General features: G+C 38.4%; 1 protein-coding gene across 3 annotated transcripts in view; it reads right to left on the reverse strand.

The window, feature by feature from the left end:
* The window catches only part of LOC139141155 (uncharacterized), a 44788-nt gene that overhangs the window by 12295 nt on the left and 13787 nt on the right, over positions 1-18706 (reverse strand). For 2 of the 3 annotated variants that reach the window (XM_070710761.1, XM_070710760.1), the window contains 7 exons: positions 15076-18037; positions 9057-9178; positions 7353-7411; positions 2432-2527; positions 968-1075; positions 664-792; positions 403-508 (listed from right to left, as the gene is read on the reverse strand). In XM_070710761.1, the coding sequence (XP_070566862.1) occupies positions 403-508; positions 664-792; positions 968-1075; positions 2432-2527; positions 7353-7411; positions 9057-9141 (583 nt within the window). In that variant the 5' untranslated portion in view covers positions 9142-9178; positions 15076-18037. Of the gene's footprint in view, positions 1-402; positions 509-663; positions 793-967; positions 1076-2431; positions 2528-7352; positions 7412-9056; positions 9179-9294; positions 9358-15075; positions 18038-18706 lie in introns of those variants that run through there. The other variant, XM_070710762.1, reaches the window with a different exon arrangement.

The raw sequence follows: 18706 nt of genomic DNA on the forward strand, positions 1-18706 counted from the left end.
ATATTTACAATCAGGGTGAGAGTAGAACGAACGTCGTGAAAGTTACTCGTCGACAAATTTTTGTTCGGTAGAATTGTAAGAAAAGAACCTTCGAGAAACACAGCATATTGAATAATACCTGAAATATCAAGACAGCTGAACTTGATATGAACAACCTGTATAGCCCGTATAGTTATTTTTACAGGCCCGGATGCACGAATTTTAGGTGGAATATGACTCATATGGACGTCTTTGTATAAAAAATATTACAAATTACATAATATTGCAGTTGCAAGTATTAATATGACTAGTAATCATGATTGAGAGACAGTCGACTAACTATAATGGTTTCTTGTGTTCCAACAAAAGCAAATAACTATCGGAAATTACAAGGTCAATCAGCACTCGTATTGTCTTTCTTACATTTATTTGGACTGCTATCCAAGAACATTTTGTCTTTCCATACAAGTGGCGTTGTTTCTTCCAGAGGAACTCTTGCTTCCCCGAACAAAATTTCCACAAAAAATGGCTGCAACGGAATGTAGTAAGACGAGCATTAATAAGACAAAGCGTGATCAAGAAGCTGTTATTTTTACTTTAAAAACACAGCAATCGAAACTGATATTAAACTGCGAAATGTCCGTAATATGAACAACTTGTAAAAGCTATAGGAAATTTACTTACGTAGTCCCTTGGACGTTTGTTGTAGCCATTACAAAAGCAACAACTTTCATTGAAGTTTGGTGGCCAAACAGAATTATCTTCGACCTTCACATGAACTCTATGTTTCAAGCAAACCTTGTCTCCTGTGATCTGTAACGATTACATTTTTCATGATATAAGAAAACCCTTGGTGTTTTATTCATTGGTATATTGTGTGTATAACACAAATTTTCATTTCGACGAAATATGTTGCGGGTATGGTATTGCTTTGTGGTTTGTAACTGCGGGAATTCAATGGAAAGCCAGATACGCGAGGCAAACTTACCAGTGGCTCCAGTGAGAATACGCTAAGATCAAACTCTTGATCAATATCATGGTCAAGGTAGCCGGAGAGGTATACAGTACCGCTGTTGTTCACATCAAATCTTTCATTCTGTTGGAGAAAAATGACATAACACCTAGGACGATATTTACATGGTGTGGTGTTTAATATGACCAAATGCTGGACAAAACGATCTCATGAAGAAATTTAAACCTTCAGAAGTGTATTAAACTCTACTATTGATCTGCTGATATTCCACAGATACGACAGTATCAGAAGAATATGAAATTGACCTTTACATAACTCTCCACTCAATGAAATAATTTTGAATACGAAAAGTCAAGGGTCAACTGCAAAATAAAATATTTATTTCATAGTTATTGACAAAATTACTTCAACTTAACAAATAAGTAAAACTCATGACGGCCACTATTCCGGGATTTCACCTCCTTTAATTATTCTTCAAAGCCGTTCACAAAGAATTCAGACAAACTGAAGACAAAAAGTGTCGTTACATCTGTACAGCGGACGATAATAGAAGGACGCAACAGTCTGATTCCAGTCAAGTCAAAAGGAGTTCAATATCTGTGTCGACCGTGTATACTACCTAAATGCTCTTGTCAAAAAGTTAGTACAAAAGCACACCTTCAAGAAACATTACATATTTATGTATCCTGTTAGGTGTGTTACCCTGATGATGTTTTTATTTGTAACAAAAGGGTAATATGATGCTCAGCACAGGGGATGGGGTCAGTCCCCTAGGGTGGGGAGGAGTAGGGTTCTTTGTACAATGGTTTATTTTATTTTATTTTTATTATTAATTTCGGCTGTCATATGTCAAATAAAGATCTCAACTCAAATCAGACCGTCTGACTGCTTTCTTTTTTACTTGAAAGTCCTTATCTCCGCTCCAGCCTGTACACACGCCATTTTACCTGCTCCGCAAACATTGCAAACTGGCTAATCGGCTGTTAGTATCAGTAGATGGATTAATTGAGTAAGTCAACACCTACAGCAGTCCCATACGTATAGTAAAAAAAGGTCTTATTTTACTACGTCTGGAACTGCTGTGGTGTTGACTTAATCAATTAACCCACTGATACGGACAGCCGATTAGCCCGCTGGCATTTGTGTACACAGGTTGGAGAGGAGATAATGACTTGTAGGTAATAAAGAAAGCCGTCAGAACGTTTTGAGTCGAAATCTGTATTTAAAATATGACAGTCAAAATAAATAAAATAAAATACAATAAACCGTGTTACAAAGAACCCCAACCCGGGGGACTGAACCATATCCCCCGTGTGCTCAGTAAGCTCCTTTCTTGGTACTCTGACAGCAGGTGAAGAGAAGTCTACGGCGCATTACTGTTATATCTAACTAATGATGTCAAGGTCATTTCAAGGTTATTAAGGTAGATTCGAGGACATACAAGTGCTTGTTATTTGAAAAGCCTATTTTATTCCATACCTTGTTTGTTGTGCTGTCGATGAAGATTCGACTCGGAGCAGATGCGTTTCGGCTAAAGGTTGGTATTTGGTATACCTCTGTACCAATAGGAGACACCTGTAAAAGAAAAAACATGTAAAACACGAAAATACATTTCATTGGTTGACATAACGAGACAGCATGCCGGCGGTCATGTGATTTTGGAAGGTACTTCATTGACCATGTGAGAATGTGATGAAATGGTATATTATGCAGACTGTTCTATAAATCAGTGTCGTGAGACATTGAGTATTTAAAGAAGGTATACATGCAGTCGCTTTGAAATATTTTATTGTTTGTAAAGGAGCAAATTATCGTAATACTGCCATTTTCGGAGCTTTATGATGTCATTCTACAGCATTAGTGCAGAATGTTTAATATTCTTTTGACATACAGTCGGGCGATAAAAATGTATGACTTAAATTCTTGCTCAATCTTTCTGTAGTGGCAACTTTAACCTTTCTCTGGCCGAATAAAGAACAAAAATCAGGTGTCAACTTGCACAATTTGTTACTGAAGACACAAATCACCCAATATTGTCGGACATTTTAACAACAAATGGACGACATTCCTGTGTTAACTCTATGGGGAAGCATAACGGTGTAACTTTGTTTACTCACTGAGCTTCAATATGAGTGTCCAAAAGTGGCGACAGCCAAAGGACAGTATATGGTGTCCAATCCATGCCAAAATTACTACTTTGATTTTACAACACAACATGCTATTTCACAACTCAACATGCTATTTGACAACACATCATGCACTTCCAAATCCTATTTTACAACTCAACATGCTCTTCCCAATTTCATTTGACAACACATCATGGACTTCCAAATCCTATTTTACAACTCAACATGCTCTTCCCAATTTCATTTGACAACTCAACATGCTATTTCACAACTCAACATGCTATTTGACAACACATCATGGACTTCCAAATCCTATTTTACAACTCAACATGCTCTTCCCAATTTCATTTGACAACTCAACATGCTATTTCACAACTCAACATGCTATTTGACAACACATCATGGACTTCCAAATCCTATTTTACAACTCAACATGCTCTTCCCAATTTCATTTGACAACACATCATGGACTTCCAAATCCTATTTTACAACTCAACATGCTCTTCCCAATTTCGTTTGACAACACATCATGGACTTCCAAATCCTATTTTACAACTCAACATGCTCTTCATTTGACAATTCAACATGCTATTTCACAACTCAACATGCTATTTGACAACACATCATGGACTTCCAAATCCTATTTTACAACTCAACATGCTCTTCCCAATTTCATTTGACAACACATCATGGACTTCCAAATCCTATTTTACAACTCAACATGCTCTTCCCAATTTCATTTGACAATTCAACATGCTATTTCACAACTCAACATGCTATTTGACAACACATCATGGACTTCCAAATCCTATTTCACAATTCAACATCCCATTTTAAAGCTAGCTCTGGGGAGCAGGGCAGTGTTACTGGCTATCGAACAAGATTCAAAATGGCGGACGCGAAATGGTCGCCTCGCACAGAGAGAGAAATGCGAACTTTGCACAAGTCTAAAAACGCAGCTTAGTACATTGTGTATCTAAACAAAATGAGCGTGCTCGAAAACTAGGATCGATCACGATTATAAATTAAAAATTGGCTGTTTTTGGAAAAGAAACTGCGCGCTGCAATCAGCAGTTTTGTCTATTGTGCACCGTGCGTGGGAGGTACGTGAAAGACCGAGATTTACTACATGGCGCATCTGATACGGATATGGTCCCATCGCATAGAGAGATGAAATAGGCTTTGTCTAAGTTCAAAAGCACAGCTTAGCTCATCGTGCATCTAGACAAGTTGAGCGTGCTCAAAATAGGAGATCGATCACGATTTTGGGTGAAAAAAAACGATTGTTTTCGGTGGAGAAACTGCGCGTTGCAACCAGTGGCTGGTTTTGCCTATGGCGGTCAGCAGGGCTGTGGTGGGAGGCCTTTAGCCGTTAAGGGGTGGACCATTGGGGAGTGGAAAATTTTCGAAAAAAAAATTCCCCACAAATTTCAATAAAAATAATCAGCCAAAGAAACTTGAGAAAAACAGATGACGCACTTAGGTAAAAGGAAAAAAAATCCGTCAAAAGTTACTTTCTGAAACATTTTTATTTTAGTCTGCATCAGATATACTATGATTCTTTGGCCAAGAAGGGGGGGGGGGGGAGATCTGAAAGGTATGATCGTGGCCAGTAAATGAAGTAACTTTTTTATTTTATAACTTTTTGTTCTGTTTATCATATTTTTTCTTTCACTGAAGTTTGGCATCGTAAAGTAATTCGAGATATAAGATAATGTAAAAATCATATCTGTGATATCGATTGTTAACAACTGTATTGTGGGTCTTTACACTATGATTAATTAACAAGAATTCAACAATTCAGGCAGCTTGCATCGGTACATAAAATGGGAAATATTCACCAACCATATGACAAACAATCACTTTCTTTGTATTTCACTATTCAACGAAACTGATTTCCATTGTAATGTTCTAAACTTTATTTAAACATTACAAATCCGTATTTTTCTTTTCAAAATTTCATTTGTACACTTGTCTTGACGGTTGAATACCGTGCGTGTGAAATGCAATAGTGCAGAAGAATACGGATAGCGACATTACAGCCATGACAACTGACAACTAAGCCTCAGCAAGCGGAGATGTAAAATACGAATATGGGGCCAGACAAGGGTCAAAGCTCTGTTGGAACGGACTTCGCGAGAAAGACTGTGTGGATAACAACCAATAGAGGTCGCTGTAATGTCGCTATCCGTATTCTTCTGCACTATTGCATTAGGTAAAAGGAAAAAAAATCCGTCAAAATTCTGAAACATTTGTATTTTAGTCTGCATCAGATATACTATGATTCTTTGGCCAAGAAAGGGGGGGAAGGGGAGATCTGAAGGGTATAATCGTGGCCATTGCTAAAGGCCTCCCACCACAGCCCTGCTGACCGCCATAGGCAAAACCAACCACTGGTTGCAACGCGCAGTTTCTCCACCGAAAACAATCGGTTTTTTTCACCCAAAATCGTGATCGATCTCCTATTTTGAGCACGCTCAACTTGTCTAGATGCACGATGAGCTAAGCTGTGCTTTTGAACTTAGACAAAGCCTATTTTCATCTCTCTATGCGATGGGACCATATCCGTATCAGATGCGCCATATAGTAAATCTCGGTCTTTCACGATAAGCCTCCCACGCACGGTGCACAATAGACAAAACTGCTGATTGCAGCGCGCAGTTTCTTTTCCAAAAACAGCCAATTTTTAATTTATAATCGTGATCGATCCTAGTTTTCGAGCACGCTCATTTTGTTTAGATACACAATGTACTAAGCTGCGTTTTTAGACTTGTGCAAAGTTCGCATTTCTCTCTCTGTGCGAGGCGGACCATTTCGCGTCCGCCATTTTGAATCTTGTTCGATAGCCAGTAACACTGCCCTGCTCCGCAGAGCTAGCTTTAGAATGGGATGTTGAATTGTGAAATAGGATTTGAAGTCCATGATGTGTTGTCAAATAGCATGTTGAGTTGTGAAATAGCATGTTTGAATTGTCAAATGAAATTGGGAAGAGCATGTTGAGTTGTAAAATAGGATTTGGAAGTCCATGATGTGTTGTCAAATGAAATTGGGAAGAGCATGTTGAGTTGTAAAATAGGATTTGGAAGTCCATGATGTGTTGTCAAATAGCATGTTGAGTTGTGAAATAGCATGTTGAATTGTCAAATGAAGAGCATGTTGAGTTGTAAAATAGGATTTGGAAGTCCATGATGTGTTGTCAAATGAAATTGGGAAGAGCATGTTGAGTTGTAAAATAGGATTTGGAAGTCCATGATGTGTTGTCAAATGAAATTGGGAAGAGCATGTTGAGTTGTAAAATAGGATTTGGAAGTCCATGATGTGTTGTCAAATAGCATGTTGAGTTGTGAAATAGCATGTTGAATTGTCAAATGAAATTGGGAAGAGCATGTTGAGTTGTAAAATAGGATTTGGAAGTCCATGATGTGTTGTCAAATAGCATGTTGAGTTGTGAAATAGCATGTTGAATTGTAAAATAGAATTCGGAATGGCATGTTGTGTTGTAAAATCAAAGTAGTAATTTTGGCATGGATTGGACACCATAGACAGTATTGTAAAGGCTTGAGAGTGCGACTATCTGTTCCTTGGGGGCATTCTATCTCAAGTTGTGTGAAAAACACAACTTGATAATTGGACAATTGGGATAATTGGATACTGTAGCAATGTAGGTTTAATCTGCTTTTCTTTTTTACACTTGTTTTATATGGGTAATTTGTAGTATTGCAACTTTCAACCATAGGGCACCCAACGCTTTTTATAAATTTGAACAATCAAAAGATCCAAAGCTGCGACTTTGGTTCTAAAATCAATGATGCCTTCTCATTGAGTCGAAGCAATCTAGAGACTGTATGTTTATGATATATCATACGGTTGCATTTGTAATGTGTGCAGCCAAGGTAATTGTCATACTCGATTGGAATGCTTGCTTCTCTCTTACATTAATTCAATTATCATTAAAAAATCATTAAAATTACAGTGTAATACATCTGCTATCGTAATCAATTCCATTCAAGATTTCTTAAAATTACTGGTACCTTCTTATGAAGGAATTGTGCCCGAAACAATCTTTAAAACGCAGAACCGTTTGAAATGAACAAGATGCAAGGTAGCAAAGCGATTTCAATAATATACTGTAACAGCACATGACATCTACTTTTTCTTTTCTTAGTTATCGCTGAGCATTTGCAAATAAATTCAAAATACAAGGGAAAAGGAAAACGAATCTCATTTTAAATAACGTTGGACAGGTATGGCAGTGTGTATATTTGAAAACTCACCTCCTGTATTATAACTGAATGTGTGCTTGCTTCGGTAAAGTTAGCACACAGACTTTTATCTAAAACGAAAGCAAAGTATCTGATAATTAATTGTCGTATTTGGTAGTATTCGGAAGACTTCTGACATTGTTTTTGTTGTAAAAGCTTTTCCTCGTATCAAGGGATTCGTGCGATTCTCTCAGAAAAGAAAGACATTTTGTGAAATATTATCACTGAACGGTCTCTAAGAATGTTTGCTGTTTCCCCGAAAGATTGAAGAAAACTTCAATCTTACCGGAAGCTGATAAGACAACAGAATGTATCGTGGTCTTCAGGACAGGTGGACAGTGTAGCTCCATAATGCGATGGCAGAAATGAAACTGTGAAATGCTATCCATATATCGTTTAAGGTAGTATGCATCTCGAAAGTGAAAGACTTGAATATTTGCTCAAACTTTCCTTAAAGGGCCATTATTTGTAACTTTTGACCATTTTACCCTGGAAAATTCCATGTTGGAGGCTCATATTTGTTGCAAAATGTTGTTTTACGAAGAAACAAACATGATTAGTGATGTTATAGCCACATAAAACTGCTAATTTTTGTCCAAACGTGTTGCTCTTCCGAGCTCGTTTGTTGACGTCTGGCATGCTCAGCGTGCTGGGGAGAACGCAGATATGGTGACGCCGCGATCACGCGAGATGTACAAGTTCACCTTTATTGCGGGATCAAAACAACATTGCGTCGTGGATTGCCAGACATCTGGCTACGCAACGTGTTCGGACAATGGACTACGACGTAAGTACCAGGCATAAGTAATGAATATTTATTTTTAAATTGCTGTAAATGGCTCGCGCAGGTGCAGAAGAATGCCTACGTTGGAATCCGCGTGTCAACAGAGTTTGTATTTCTGTCCGGACAAAAATTGAAATTTTCGTTGTAAAATCACATGTTATTTAGTTGTCGGGCACGTAATCTTTCCGAATAATATGCGATTCTCTGTTATTTGACAGACTCTTCAACATGAGCCAGTGATCATTTCAATCAAAACTAACGGAAAAATCGCCAGAAGATACAGCTAATGGAACTTTAAGGAACATTTCAATCATTCTATCGAAACAAATTACCCTAGTTTCACCGATATTTGAAATTCAAAATGGCAGCCATCCCTGTGCTAACTCAATGAAGAACAATACTTTCAGAATTTTCGAAAAGCTACGACAGTGAAAAGTTTTTTTTTACACCAAGAGCTTTAGAATGAATCCCTACAAGTGGAAGATCAGAAAAGAATTTTAAAAGTTTGAGAGTCTGACCGTCTGTCCCCGAGGCGCATTCTACCTTCAACCAAGAACGAAAGTAAACAAGCAATAAGACTCCATTTTTAAAGAAAATGTTAAATCTGATAAACTCTTCCTAAAGCTATGTCACTATGGATTAGGCTAAAGATGTATTCCCAAACTCTTTACAATACTAAACGTGACACGACCATAACTTGAGTTATTTGTTTTTATTTTCCTGTAATCACTCAATCTAACTTAATAGCTTTCTGTAAACTGTGTAAAGAAATCTGAGTATTGTTATAAGCTACCACAGCCCCTTATAACAGTCGCAAGTATACTACCTGCATCTTAAATTCCAGAAGAAATGTGCGATTATCTTGATCACAATAGAATGCAATAAACTTGACAAACGCAATACCTTGAGGAATGCAACATAAACCGACTTACCTCGATCGCGAAATTTACTGATATCCCTTGACTGGTCGCTATACCGTGCACAAGTTAACATCAGTAATACGAGAAATCTCGCCATTTGTCATAAATGGGTGCGGGCTACGTATATTCTGTAACTGCGGAGAGACGAAGAGAAAACACAGTATTAAAAGTTGCGTATTCATGAATATATTAACGCATGTTGAATTGTTACGTTTGACATGCTATTAATAACAACGTGAATTCCGCTTACGTGTACGTGTGTATCCGGCACTCAATTAGAAGCTCACAATCAAAACATGCGTACGGCCAGCTTATATCGATGCTTCAGAGCTCATCTCCAATAATCCGCTGAATAAAGGTTTGAATGTTTAACGATCGACCCTACATTACATATTCGCTGTACTTATTATATTCTCAAAACGATAACTATTAGGCTACATTTTAATGTAGACTGAACCAAAGTGCCCTCGCTTGGCCATACGCTAAACCGTTCTTAGTAAGCCCAACGATGAAACAGGGGATTTTGCAAAGTCAAAACATATCTTGGTTTCTATCATGGAACTTGCAATGAAATGCGAGATAAAATATAGTGCTTTGTGACACATATCGGTAGATTGGCCTTAGGTCGCCTGGCTTTTTCTCGGCATCAATAACTGGCCGGCCAAGGCGTTCACCCCACGATATACGCAACAGCCTACCACTTAGCGTGACGATCTGCTCGAGTTCATTCCTTCAATGTATTCTGTTTTGATATTTATGTTCCCACAGACTTAGAGCAAGTCTAACATATCCGTTCAACAGAGCAAAACCCAGGCTTCCTTATTTTCCTGGCATATGCCACCCAACGAAGGCACTCTTCCTCTTTTAAGATTAATAGTTTGTTCATGTCATTTGCAGACACTTCTTCTGATTTTGTTGGTTTCAATAAAGAAAGTCCAATTCGTCAAACAAGAGATACCGGTAAAGCACGCCTAGTACAGATTTCCGCTGACAATTCAGAAAACATGTGACACATCACATGGTCGCGTGTGGGCGAGGTGATTGTATTTACAAATACGAGAGTTCACCTCTACGTTGAATCATAATTCAATAGGGAAAGGCTGGAAAGGACCTTTCACAAAGCAGGTTGTGGTACAAAGTGCGTGATGAAATCAGAGAAAACCCCATATTGACATACAACCATTTTCAGTAATAGAGCGCGAAGCCACTGCAGTGAACTGCAATAAAACTGCTCGCACTGATTAGTTTCAGCTGTAGCCAGCTGGCAAAGTCGACAACATTGTATGTCCCATGCAGACAGTTTGTCTTGGGAAGTTGAAATAAAAAAGATTTGTACATGGACCAGTGCATGGTAATGTTACATTGTATCTTAATCTTGAACACAGGGTGCCAATCGTAAACTCTCATTTACAACCCGAGCGTCAGACAGAGCTAGTTTTGCCTTTGTACAAGCAGACTTTTTGTCTGTATCAAGTAGCCTTGTTCAACACCAAAGTGGCCACGGCTACAGCTGAAACTAATTAGTGTAAGCAGTTTTATTGCAGTTCACTGCAGTGGCTTCGCGCTCTATTACTGAAAATGGTTGTATTTACATCGCAATCGGCAATGTCGACCACATCTGACATGCTATGTACACAGAAAGTAAGCACTACTGTGAACAGGTAAAACGAAAGACGATATTTCGAAGACGTGCTGAACCAGAGTGAGAGTGGAAGATCATACCACGTCTGGGCCACAGGTTCAATATTTATTACTTTGATAAAGATTTGCAATCGATACAGCTAAGAAAACTTAAGAATTCGAAAACAACTTAAAACTCATCACAAATTTTCGTTTATATATATTGCAACCGGCGACATGGCTTGTGTCAAGGGTAACGTTATCCGCACATGTGAGTTTGTAAGATGACTGACAAAACACGCTTATCTAACAAAATCCGCTCACTTTCGCTGTAACCATACTTGTTGGTAGAAAATAATCCCAAACATAATATTTCAAGCATTTAATAGGATCTCATGACATCAAGACTAAAACGTCATTGAAATTAACACATTTCACGAAATCGCAAAATAATCGTCACAATATATCTTACTTCACAATAGACAACCTTGACACACGCTGCATGCACTGACCGCCATCTGCAGGTGTCGGATTGGAGCGCCTTGCCCGGCCGGCTTCTGGTGATACTAAAGGCTGAATGGATGAAATAAACGACATCATCCACTCCATGACGGCGGTAGGTTTTCCCCTCGACAGTGTAAAGCCTTCGGAGACTTGTGATAATTCTCCTCATTTTTCCAGCGAATGAAGCTGCCGCTGTGATATCTTCTCTAGACTGTCCTTGTGGTTAGGTGCACGACAAAGGCCCCTGTAACCTAACAGCAATGCTGTAGCCCTTGGGCCGTCTGTTGGCTTCTTCCGCCATGTTGGCTGTGTAGCCCTGGCCATATACTAATAGCGCTACGCGGCCAATATCTTGGAAAAAGCCAGCGCATGGCTTGAAGGCTACAATTATTGCAACTACCTGTAACTCAGAGGAGTCTTCGCCGTGAAGGGCTGAACCACAAGCGACATTGCCTCTCAGTACTGGTCTCATTCACTGAGATGGCACGCGCCAAGCATATTGAGTGAAATGTTAAAGTATGTATGCTATGTCCTGTTGATGCTTGTCTCATTGAATGAGACTAGACGTGCAATATATTATTTTCTGGTCTCGTTGAACGATACATGGTCGATCCACAGACAAGGAGCTCCTTGTCTGTGGATGATCATAACACCACACAAATACTGACCATTAGAGATGGTGCAAATCGAGAATTCCTGTGTCAATTTTGCCAAATGGCGATCAGCTGAACACGGTGACCGACCCAAAAATATTTTGGGGAATTTCTAAGCTCAAGCCCTCCCTTGAATGGAAGATCCGTCGCTCGAGGGCGCTCTCTACGCTCCCCGTAAGAAGAGGGGAACGTAGCGGCGGCCTCGAGCGACGGATCTTTCCGTCAAGGCGCCCCAGTATTTGTTAATGCAGCCCAGGACCTCTCCTCTGATCCGATGTACGCTACGCTGCCCCCGAAGAGTACACCGAAACCGAGGTCCTTGACGAAGACACGGTACGTGTGTCGGTTTCACTGAATGAGATACGCTGGGTATTGTGGTGATCTCGATGAATGAATTTGCATTACAAATTTACAGCTAATGGAGCTTTAACGAACAAAAGTGTGAAAAAGTGATATTTTGTTTTATGTAAAATCATGTAATAAGATCTTTGCTTTGTGTTTCCTTGTTTGTATATGTTATTCACAATGGGTGTTAATATACTGTCCTGAAACTTTTTGATATGAATGCTGTAAAGAATTATATTTAAAAGTCGTGGGCCATGGTTGATTTTGCCTCAGATTATCGCCAACGATGGATATAATTCAAAGACACCCGAAAAACTACGAAAAGCTACGCACAAACGGACTCAAAACAAAGTATTTATTTACTTTAGCTTTATGTTAAAGGCCAGTAATGTTAACATTTGATGGTTTTTCATAATTTTTATTTTGAATATCAATGACAAGTTCTCATTGAACTTCCAAAAAGTGTTGAAAGACCAACTTTAAAAATGTGCTGTTATTGTTTACCTGTATATTCTAATACAGACGTCGAGTATTCATTTGTCAACAATAAGAACGAAGTTTACACTGACAAGGCTGGGTTGACAAGCTTAATACTGTCACAGACAAACATAGACTGTCTACGTTTCTCTGTGATACTGTGTATATCAACGTGCTTTGGGGAGTAGTGCAGGAAATTTAGGTCGACATTAAGAACAAAAATTGTGAAAAAATATTAAAAGTTAGCATTACTGGCTCTTTAACTAAATAAAGAGTATTATGTCAATGACACTCATAAGTAATGCCCTTTCCTACGGGTTCAGTTGATAGTAAAGCAATACAAGTAAGGCGCATTCACTTCTGGTAAACCTAAACCGTGTATTGTCCTATGTAAGAATTATTAGATTTGTAAATATATTGAAAGACAAAATGGAAAAAGTAAAAATACAAGATTCAAATCGTAAACATACAAGTTATTACAGTGCAAGAGTGAAATGTTACAATCATCGACGGTAACAATTTGAAATTTCTTCCTCCCCCCCCCCCCCAACACATATAAAAAATTATCGTTGTCAATCAGGCAGAAATCGTCTAGGGAGACTGTTTCCACGTGTTACATGTCTCAGTAAAGTTGTAATTAGAACTACAGGATTAACTGCAATCGCGGCAGAGGAAAACCTAAGGGGAAAACCAACAAAAAGCACAGTATGGTGATTAATTTCCTCGAGCTGGAGTGATGTAACCAAAGTCTCCCTAGGCTACTGGTAATGAGGTTTTATTTAAGCGCAGTTTTGTCAAATAGTAATCTTACATGATACGGTGGTAGCCCCGAGGCTAAGCGAGCTGTGGTACGTATGATCAAAAACTGGTTAGCGACACTACCGACCCTGCAGTACGCACAGCCAGTGAGGTCAATCACGTCTGTGACGAGGAGTATTTCGAAATGTTAAAACAACACAGCTCCTATGAAAAGTGAACTGTGCATAGTAGTTATTTTAATCAAAATTACACATCCTATCTCACTCTATACTAGCTCATGGGCTTAGCCCTGCAATGTACAGTAATATATGTTTTAATGTCAACGTATATCTGAAATTTTCAACAACGCAAAATCGATCGGCCCGAAGAATGTGCTCACCTCGCTCCCTATCATGGAACAGTCCCGCTAACAAAGTATTCGAGGTGTTCCGAAAGACTGATCACACTTGGATCACATGACACGTTACTTCCTCAAGATAGCATGCGCCTTGAAACTGAAAGATTTCAACTTTTGCAAATTTTTTTCCAAAGGAGACTGTTTACTATTCTCCTTCAAAATTAAGAATAAAAGGCATGGGTCAAATGTTTGTTCGAGAGAAGTATTTACCTTATATTTACCGGTAATTGAAATTCAAAATGGCCGTCATCACTATGTTGACTCTGTGCGCTAGAAATGCAATTTCAATTCTCACAAAATAAGACGGTGAGATTTTAATGAAGAGAAGGTTTCCAAATAAGCATACACAAGAGAAAGATTAGAAAAGAACCGTTGAAATTTTAGAATCCGAATATCTGTCCCCGTGGTGCCTTCTACCTTAATAATAATGCAAAGACCACGAGGAAGTTCAGCGACCACAGGGAAAGTAAACAATTACTATTCACATCAACACGGTAAATTAAAAATTCTGATACACACTAGCTTAATTTATGCATCGATTTAGTACCCTTACTATCACTCTGAAGCATTTCAAAAATCGTTTAATTGTCCAGTCTGTGTAATGTTATCCATGAGTCCGGGGTACCCGGATTTATTCAAATCAGAATCTAATTTTCTGCCGAATCAGATTTTGGTGCTTGTTTCACCCTCTGAGCTGGACGGAACTTAAATCGTTGTCACGGACTAAAAAATTAGCCAGTGACCACTCTTTTGATTTGTCGCGTCATTTCCCATTTTTAAGACATTTACAAAAATTAGTCAGTTGTTCCTTGTTCATTCTGCTTGACTGATAAGCCATACACTGTATGAAACCGTTGCCTTCATGGCAAAAAGAAATAGCACAAATATTCTGGCTCATCTCTTGGGCTACAAATACAGTGGATGGACAAATCGTTGAACATTGGACGATATTCCGCCATTTTATAACCGCAAGCTGCGTTTCATTACATGTAATCCACCCACTGCGACTGGGTTGATTTCCCAAAACGGGACAGGAAATGACAGGTGTATGTATGATGAAAATTTATGATGGTAGGCGTGTTTAACTTGCGATAAATGTTCGATGGAGTTGTCCATTCATTAACTGTACTTCGAATCCGTTGCTTCATTTGCGCACAGAGCATAATGTGATATTTTCACCACAATTTGTCCTGAGTTTGTCCTGAGAAATGGATAAAGAAATGTACTTCTCCATTTGTTTTGGTTCTGGATCAGTCATCATTGCTATCATACTTACCCTTTCAAGATGTTTGATAATGTCCCTCTTGTTCTTGATCGGTATCTACAAGATGCACGGCATTGTAAAGAATTATGCAAACATCACAGCATTTTAGATGTCCATCGTTAGTCTTCACTACATGAGGAGGGAAACATAATAATGATGAGGGTTGAAGAGTGTGTAGATTAAGTGCACCGACAAGACGCAACTCCGATTTGGCCGAGCTGTCGTGGTTACGTGAGGCAGTGTAATTCTGGTATGGTGAGTATCATGTTAGTTGTTCAGAAAGAGCCAATCACTGAGGATGTCACATTGAATATTGGAAATCATGAGACAGTAAGTGAGACCTTCATAAGGAAGTTAATCATACCCCTGATAGGCTAAGTACTCATTTAGTCTGTTGATACACCCTTTCTTAAGCACGGACAATGCCGGATAAAGATGTGATGTCACCACATTCAAAAGAGGAAGTGTTCCGTCAGTAGACGGGCCATTCCACTTGCTGGTGTAGACCTAGGCAAAGTTTCTGACACAAATTGTTGGCTTCTCTCCCTGTTAACTGCCTAGAAACGAAACACTCAGCAATAGCTAAACAATTATGTAGTTTTATACTTTATGCTTATTTCCGTCTGCGTCATCTCGCCAGGGCAACATAGGTCAATACATTATTGTAATCTGATCGGTCCAATGCTTGCTGTGCGAAGGCCCGGCGGACCCTACGATTAATCACGTTTCACTATCCGATACAACATTGTATCCATTTTCTACGGGTTCCTTTCCTAGTTTACTTCCTTGACCTCACGTTACACGAACGCTTTTACCTCCATGCAAGAACTTATTTAGTGCAAAATTTTCTGGTGTGATCATACAAACTATAAATTCTTAAATCTAAAGTCTAGTTTGATTATATATATATCGCTAGGCCTTTTCGTAAAATAAAGATATCAAAATACAATTTTTTTATAAAATAAAACTTTGACACAGTAACTTATTTCAGATCACTCGTAGAACAAGATCAGGGTTCGTAGAGTGAGAGATTGGGTTAAATTCCCCGCTCAATTTCCATGTTAGGCCTCATGATCAAGAACGCCCTGCAAAACTCATCAATGGCTAATAATAAAGCTTAGAAACGATAATTAGAATGTCAAAATATTGCACATATTCAACTTAAGAACACCCTATCCATTGGCAGAACATGGGGACAGGCTGTTCTTACACTTGGACGCTTCATACCCTCCCCACCACAGCCATGGGCCGATCTAGGCCAATAGTTTGCAAGACCTGGTGAGTGTGTTGCACTTGTGATGCACACGTTACCCTAAAAATGGTCGAAACTGGTGCATCAACGATTACAAATAAGAGTAAAATAAAAGAACTCTGAACAGTACCTTCTGATAATCTACTTACACAGAACAGCTAACAGCTGCTCATCGTAAAACAAACATTAAATTTGGCAATTTTGAATTTTCCATTTTGGCCTTGTGGCAGCCATATCGTCAATAATTTAATTAAGAGACTCCGCTTTCCTGAAAAAATTAAATAATGAACCAATAAAAAATGCAAATGGTAATCTTAATATGCATTTATGATAGTAATACATCCACTATTCATCACAGAATCATCCATACAACAGCAACAATAGGATTTTACAGTAATTGATGGTCGCTATGTTTATAAAAATAGCCGCCATACCTGAACGAGGCTCTATGTGTAAGGGCTTGGTATCCAAATTGATTTGAAAACAATAAAAATGCAAATAGTAAGATTAATGGGCATTTATGATGGAAATACTATTCCCCGCAGAATCATCCCTAGAGCAGCAACTATGGGATTTTATAGTGACTGATGGTCGCCATATTTAAAAATGGCCGCCACACCAGAACGAGGCTCAATCTGTGGTGGCTCGGTATCCAAATTGATTTATATCATGATAATCTACATTCATACCAAATTTCATACTTTTATCACAAAATGCACAATTGTTATGAAAATTTTGGTTATGCCGCGCCACTATTAGACATAATAATTAAGAATTTTTTTCTGTGTCCGAGAATGATGCTGCTTCCCCAATTGTTCAATAAGAATGGTTTTATTCTGTCGGAAAGAGCACCTAATAAACGGTATTTACAATGAATTGAAAACTGTCAGATAATTGCTTTAAATATATTGTTCGATCCGTTATTCAAACTTTCTTAGTTTTTACTCTTTGCATATATAGTGCACACAAACAAATATCATGTAACCGCTTACCAGGTCTATGCGCTGTAATCGCAGAAGTCGGTATGTCTGTTCCGACTAAAATGCCATCTTCAGGAAAATCGTACCGATCAAAACCAGCCAATGTGTTTCGATATACTACAGGGATTGCACAAAGATATTGGAAGAGATAACGACTACACTGACAGAAAATCGCGTTAACAGTTACACTTGTTGGATGATGGCTGATAAAGAATTTTAAGCAATTGTACAAATGTAAATTGAAAGAATATGTCAAAAGCAACGTGCCTTTGTGATATACTTTTCTTGTATCTAATCTTTTCCTTTTCTTGATGTATTTATGAGCCCTGATGAAAATTACTTTACCAGTAATTGGACCGCTCAATAAAGGTGTAAATAATTAAAATAAATTTGTCTTCATAGGTACACCCACTTATAGTGGGTAGGAAGCTCTATTGAGAGTCGAACTTAGTCAAGTGTCCATGGACTGTAAGTTCAGGCGATGACTTGGAATGAAATACATCACTTTCAAAGAAAGTAAACTTCCATGGCGTCACAATGAATCTCTAGTTTCCCCTTCTTCCTGTGTCACAAATGATCTCATTTCGCAAGAACTGAAAGAGTGCCGATTGGCAATGCTGAAGTGTTTGTACACTCTCCATTGAACCACGCAAATTTACCATCTTGACAGATTTGATGTTCACCAACCGCACTACAGGTCTAAGACTTCAAAGTCATCGGGAATTACATTAACGAAGCACTTCTAAAATAAAACAAAACAGATTATTGCTAGTTTCACAGAGAGTTTACATCAATAAACTTGGGTGAATGTAATAGCTGTACCGTTTGTACGAAATGGTTTGAAACGAAGTCTACACTGTCATCAAAATATTACACTAAACTTTCTATGTTGTAAAATTATGTTCGTTTTGGCACAGAATTACGCGAGTCAACTTTTGTACCATACGTTTAAGGTATACGAGCCTTGAAAATGAAGGACTTAAATTTTTGCTTCAACTTTCTTCAAGTAAATTTTCAACTGACTGTTCTCTTTCAAAATCAAGAATGAGATTACAGGTCAGCGCGCAAATGTTTGTACTAGAGAAACGAATTACCCAATATTTACCGATATCTGAAATTCATAATGGCCTCAATCCCTATGTTATCTCTACGGAGGAATATAGAATTTTCAATTTTCATAAAACTAAGCCGGCGAAAACTTCATTTACTCCATAATCTTCAAAATGACCCCCCACAAATGGTAGGCCACAAAAAATATTGTAAAAAATGTGGAGTCCGAATATTTGTCCTGGAGGTGGATTCTACTTTGAACCGCGCTTTATTTATTTCACAGCCGCCGTATAAAGAGTAAAAGCTGTTACGTATAAGTTTGTCGAGATATACACATAGATCACCGAATTGCTAGAGGTAC

This window comes from Ptychodera flava, chromosome 9, assembly GCF_041260155.1.
Source record: "Ptychodera flava strain L36383 chromosome 9, AS_Pfla_20210202, whole genome shotgun sequence".
Taxonomy (NCBI): Eukaryota; Metazoa; Hemichordata; class Enteropneusta; family Ptychoderidae; genus Ptychodera; species Ptychodera flava.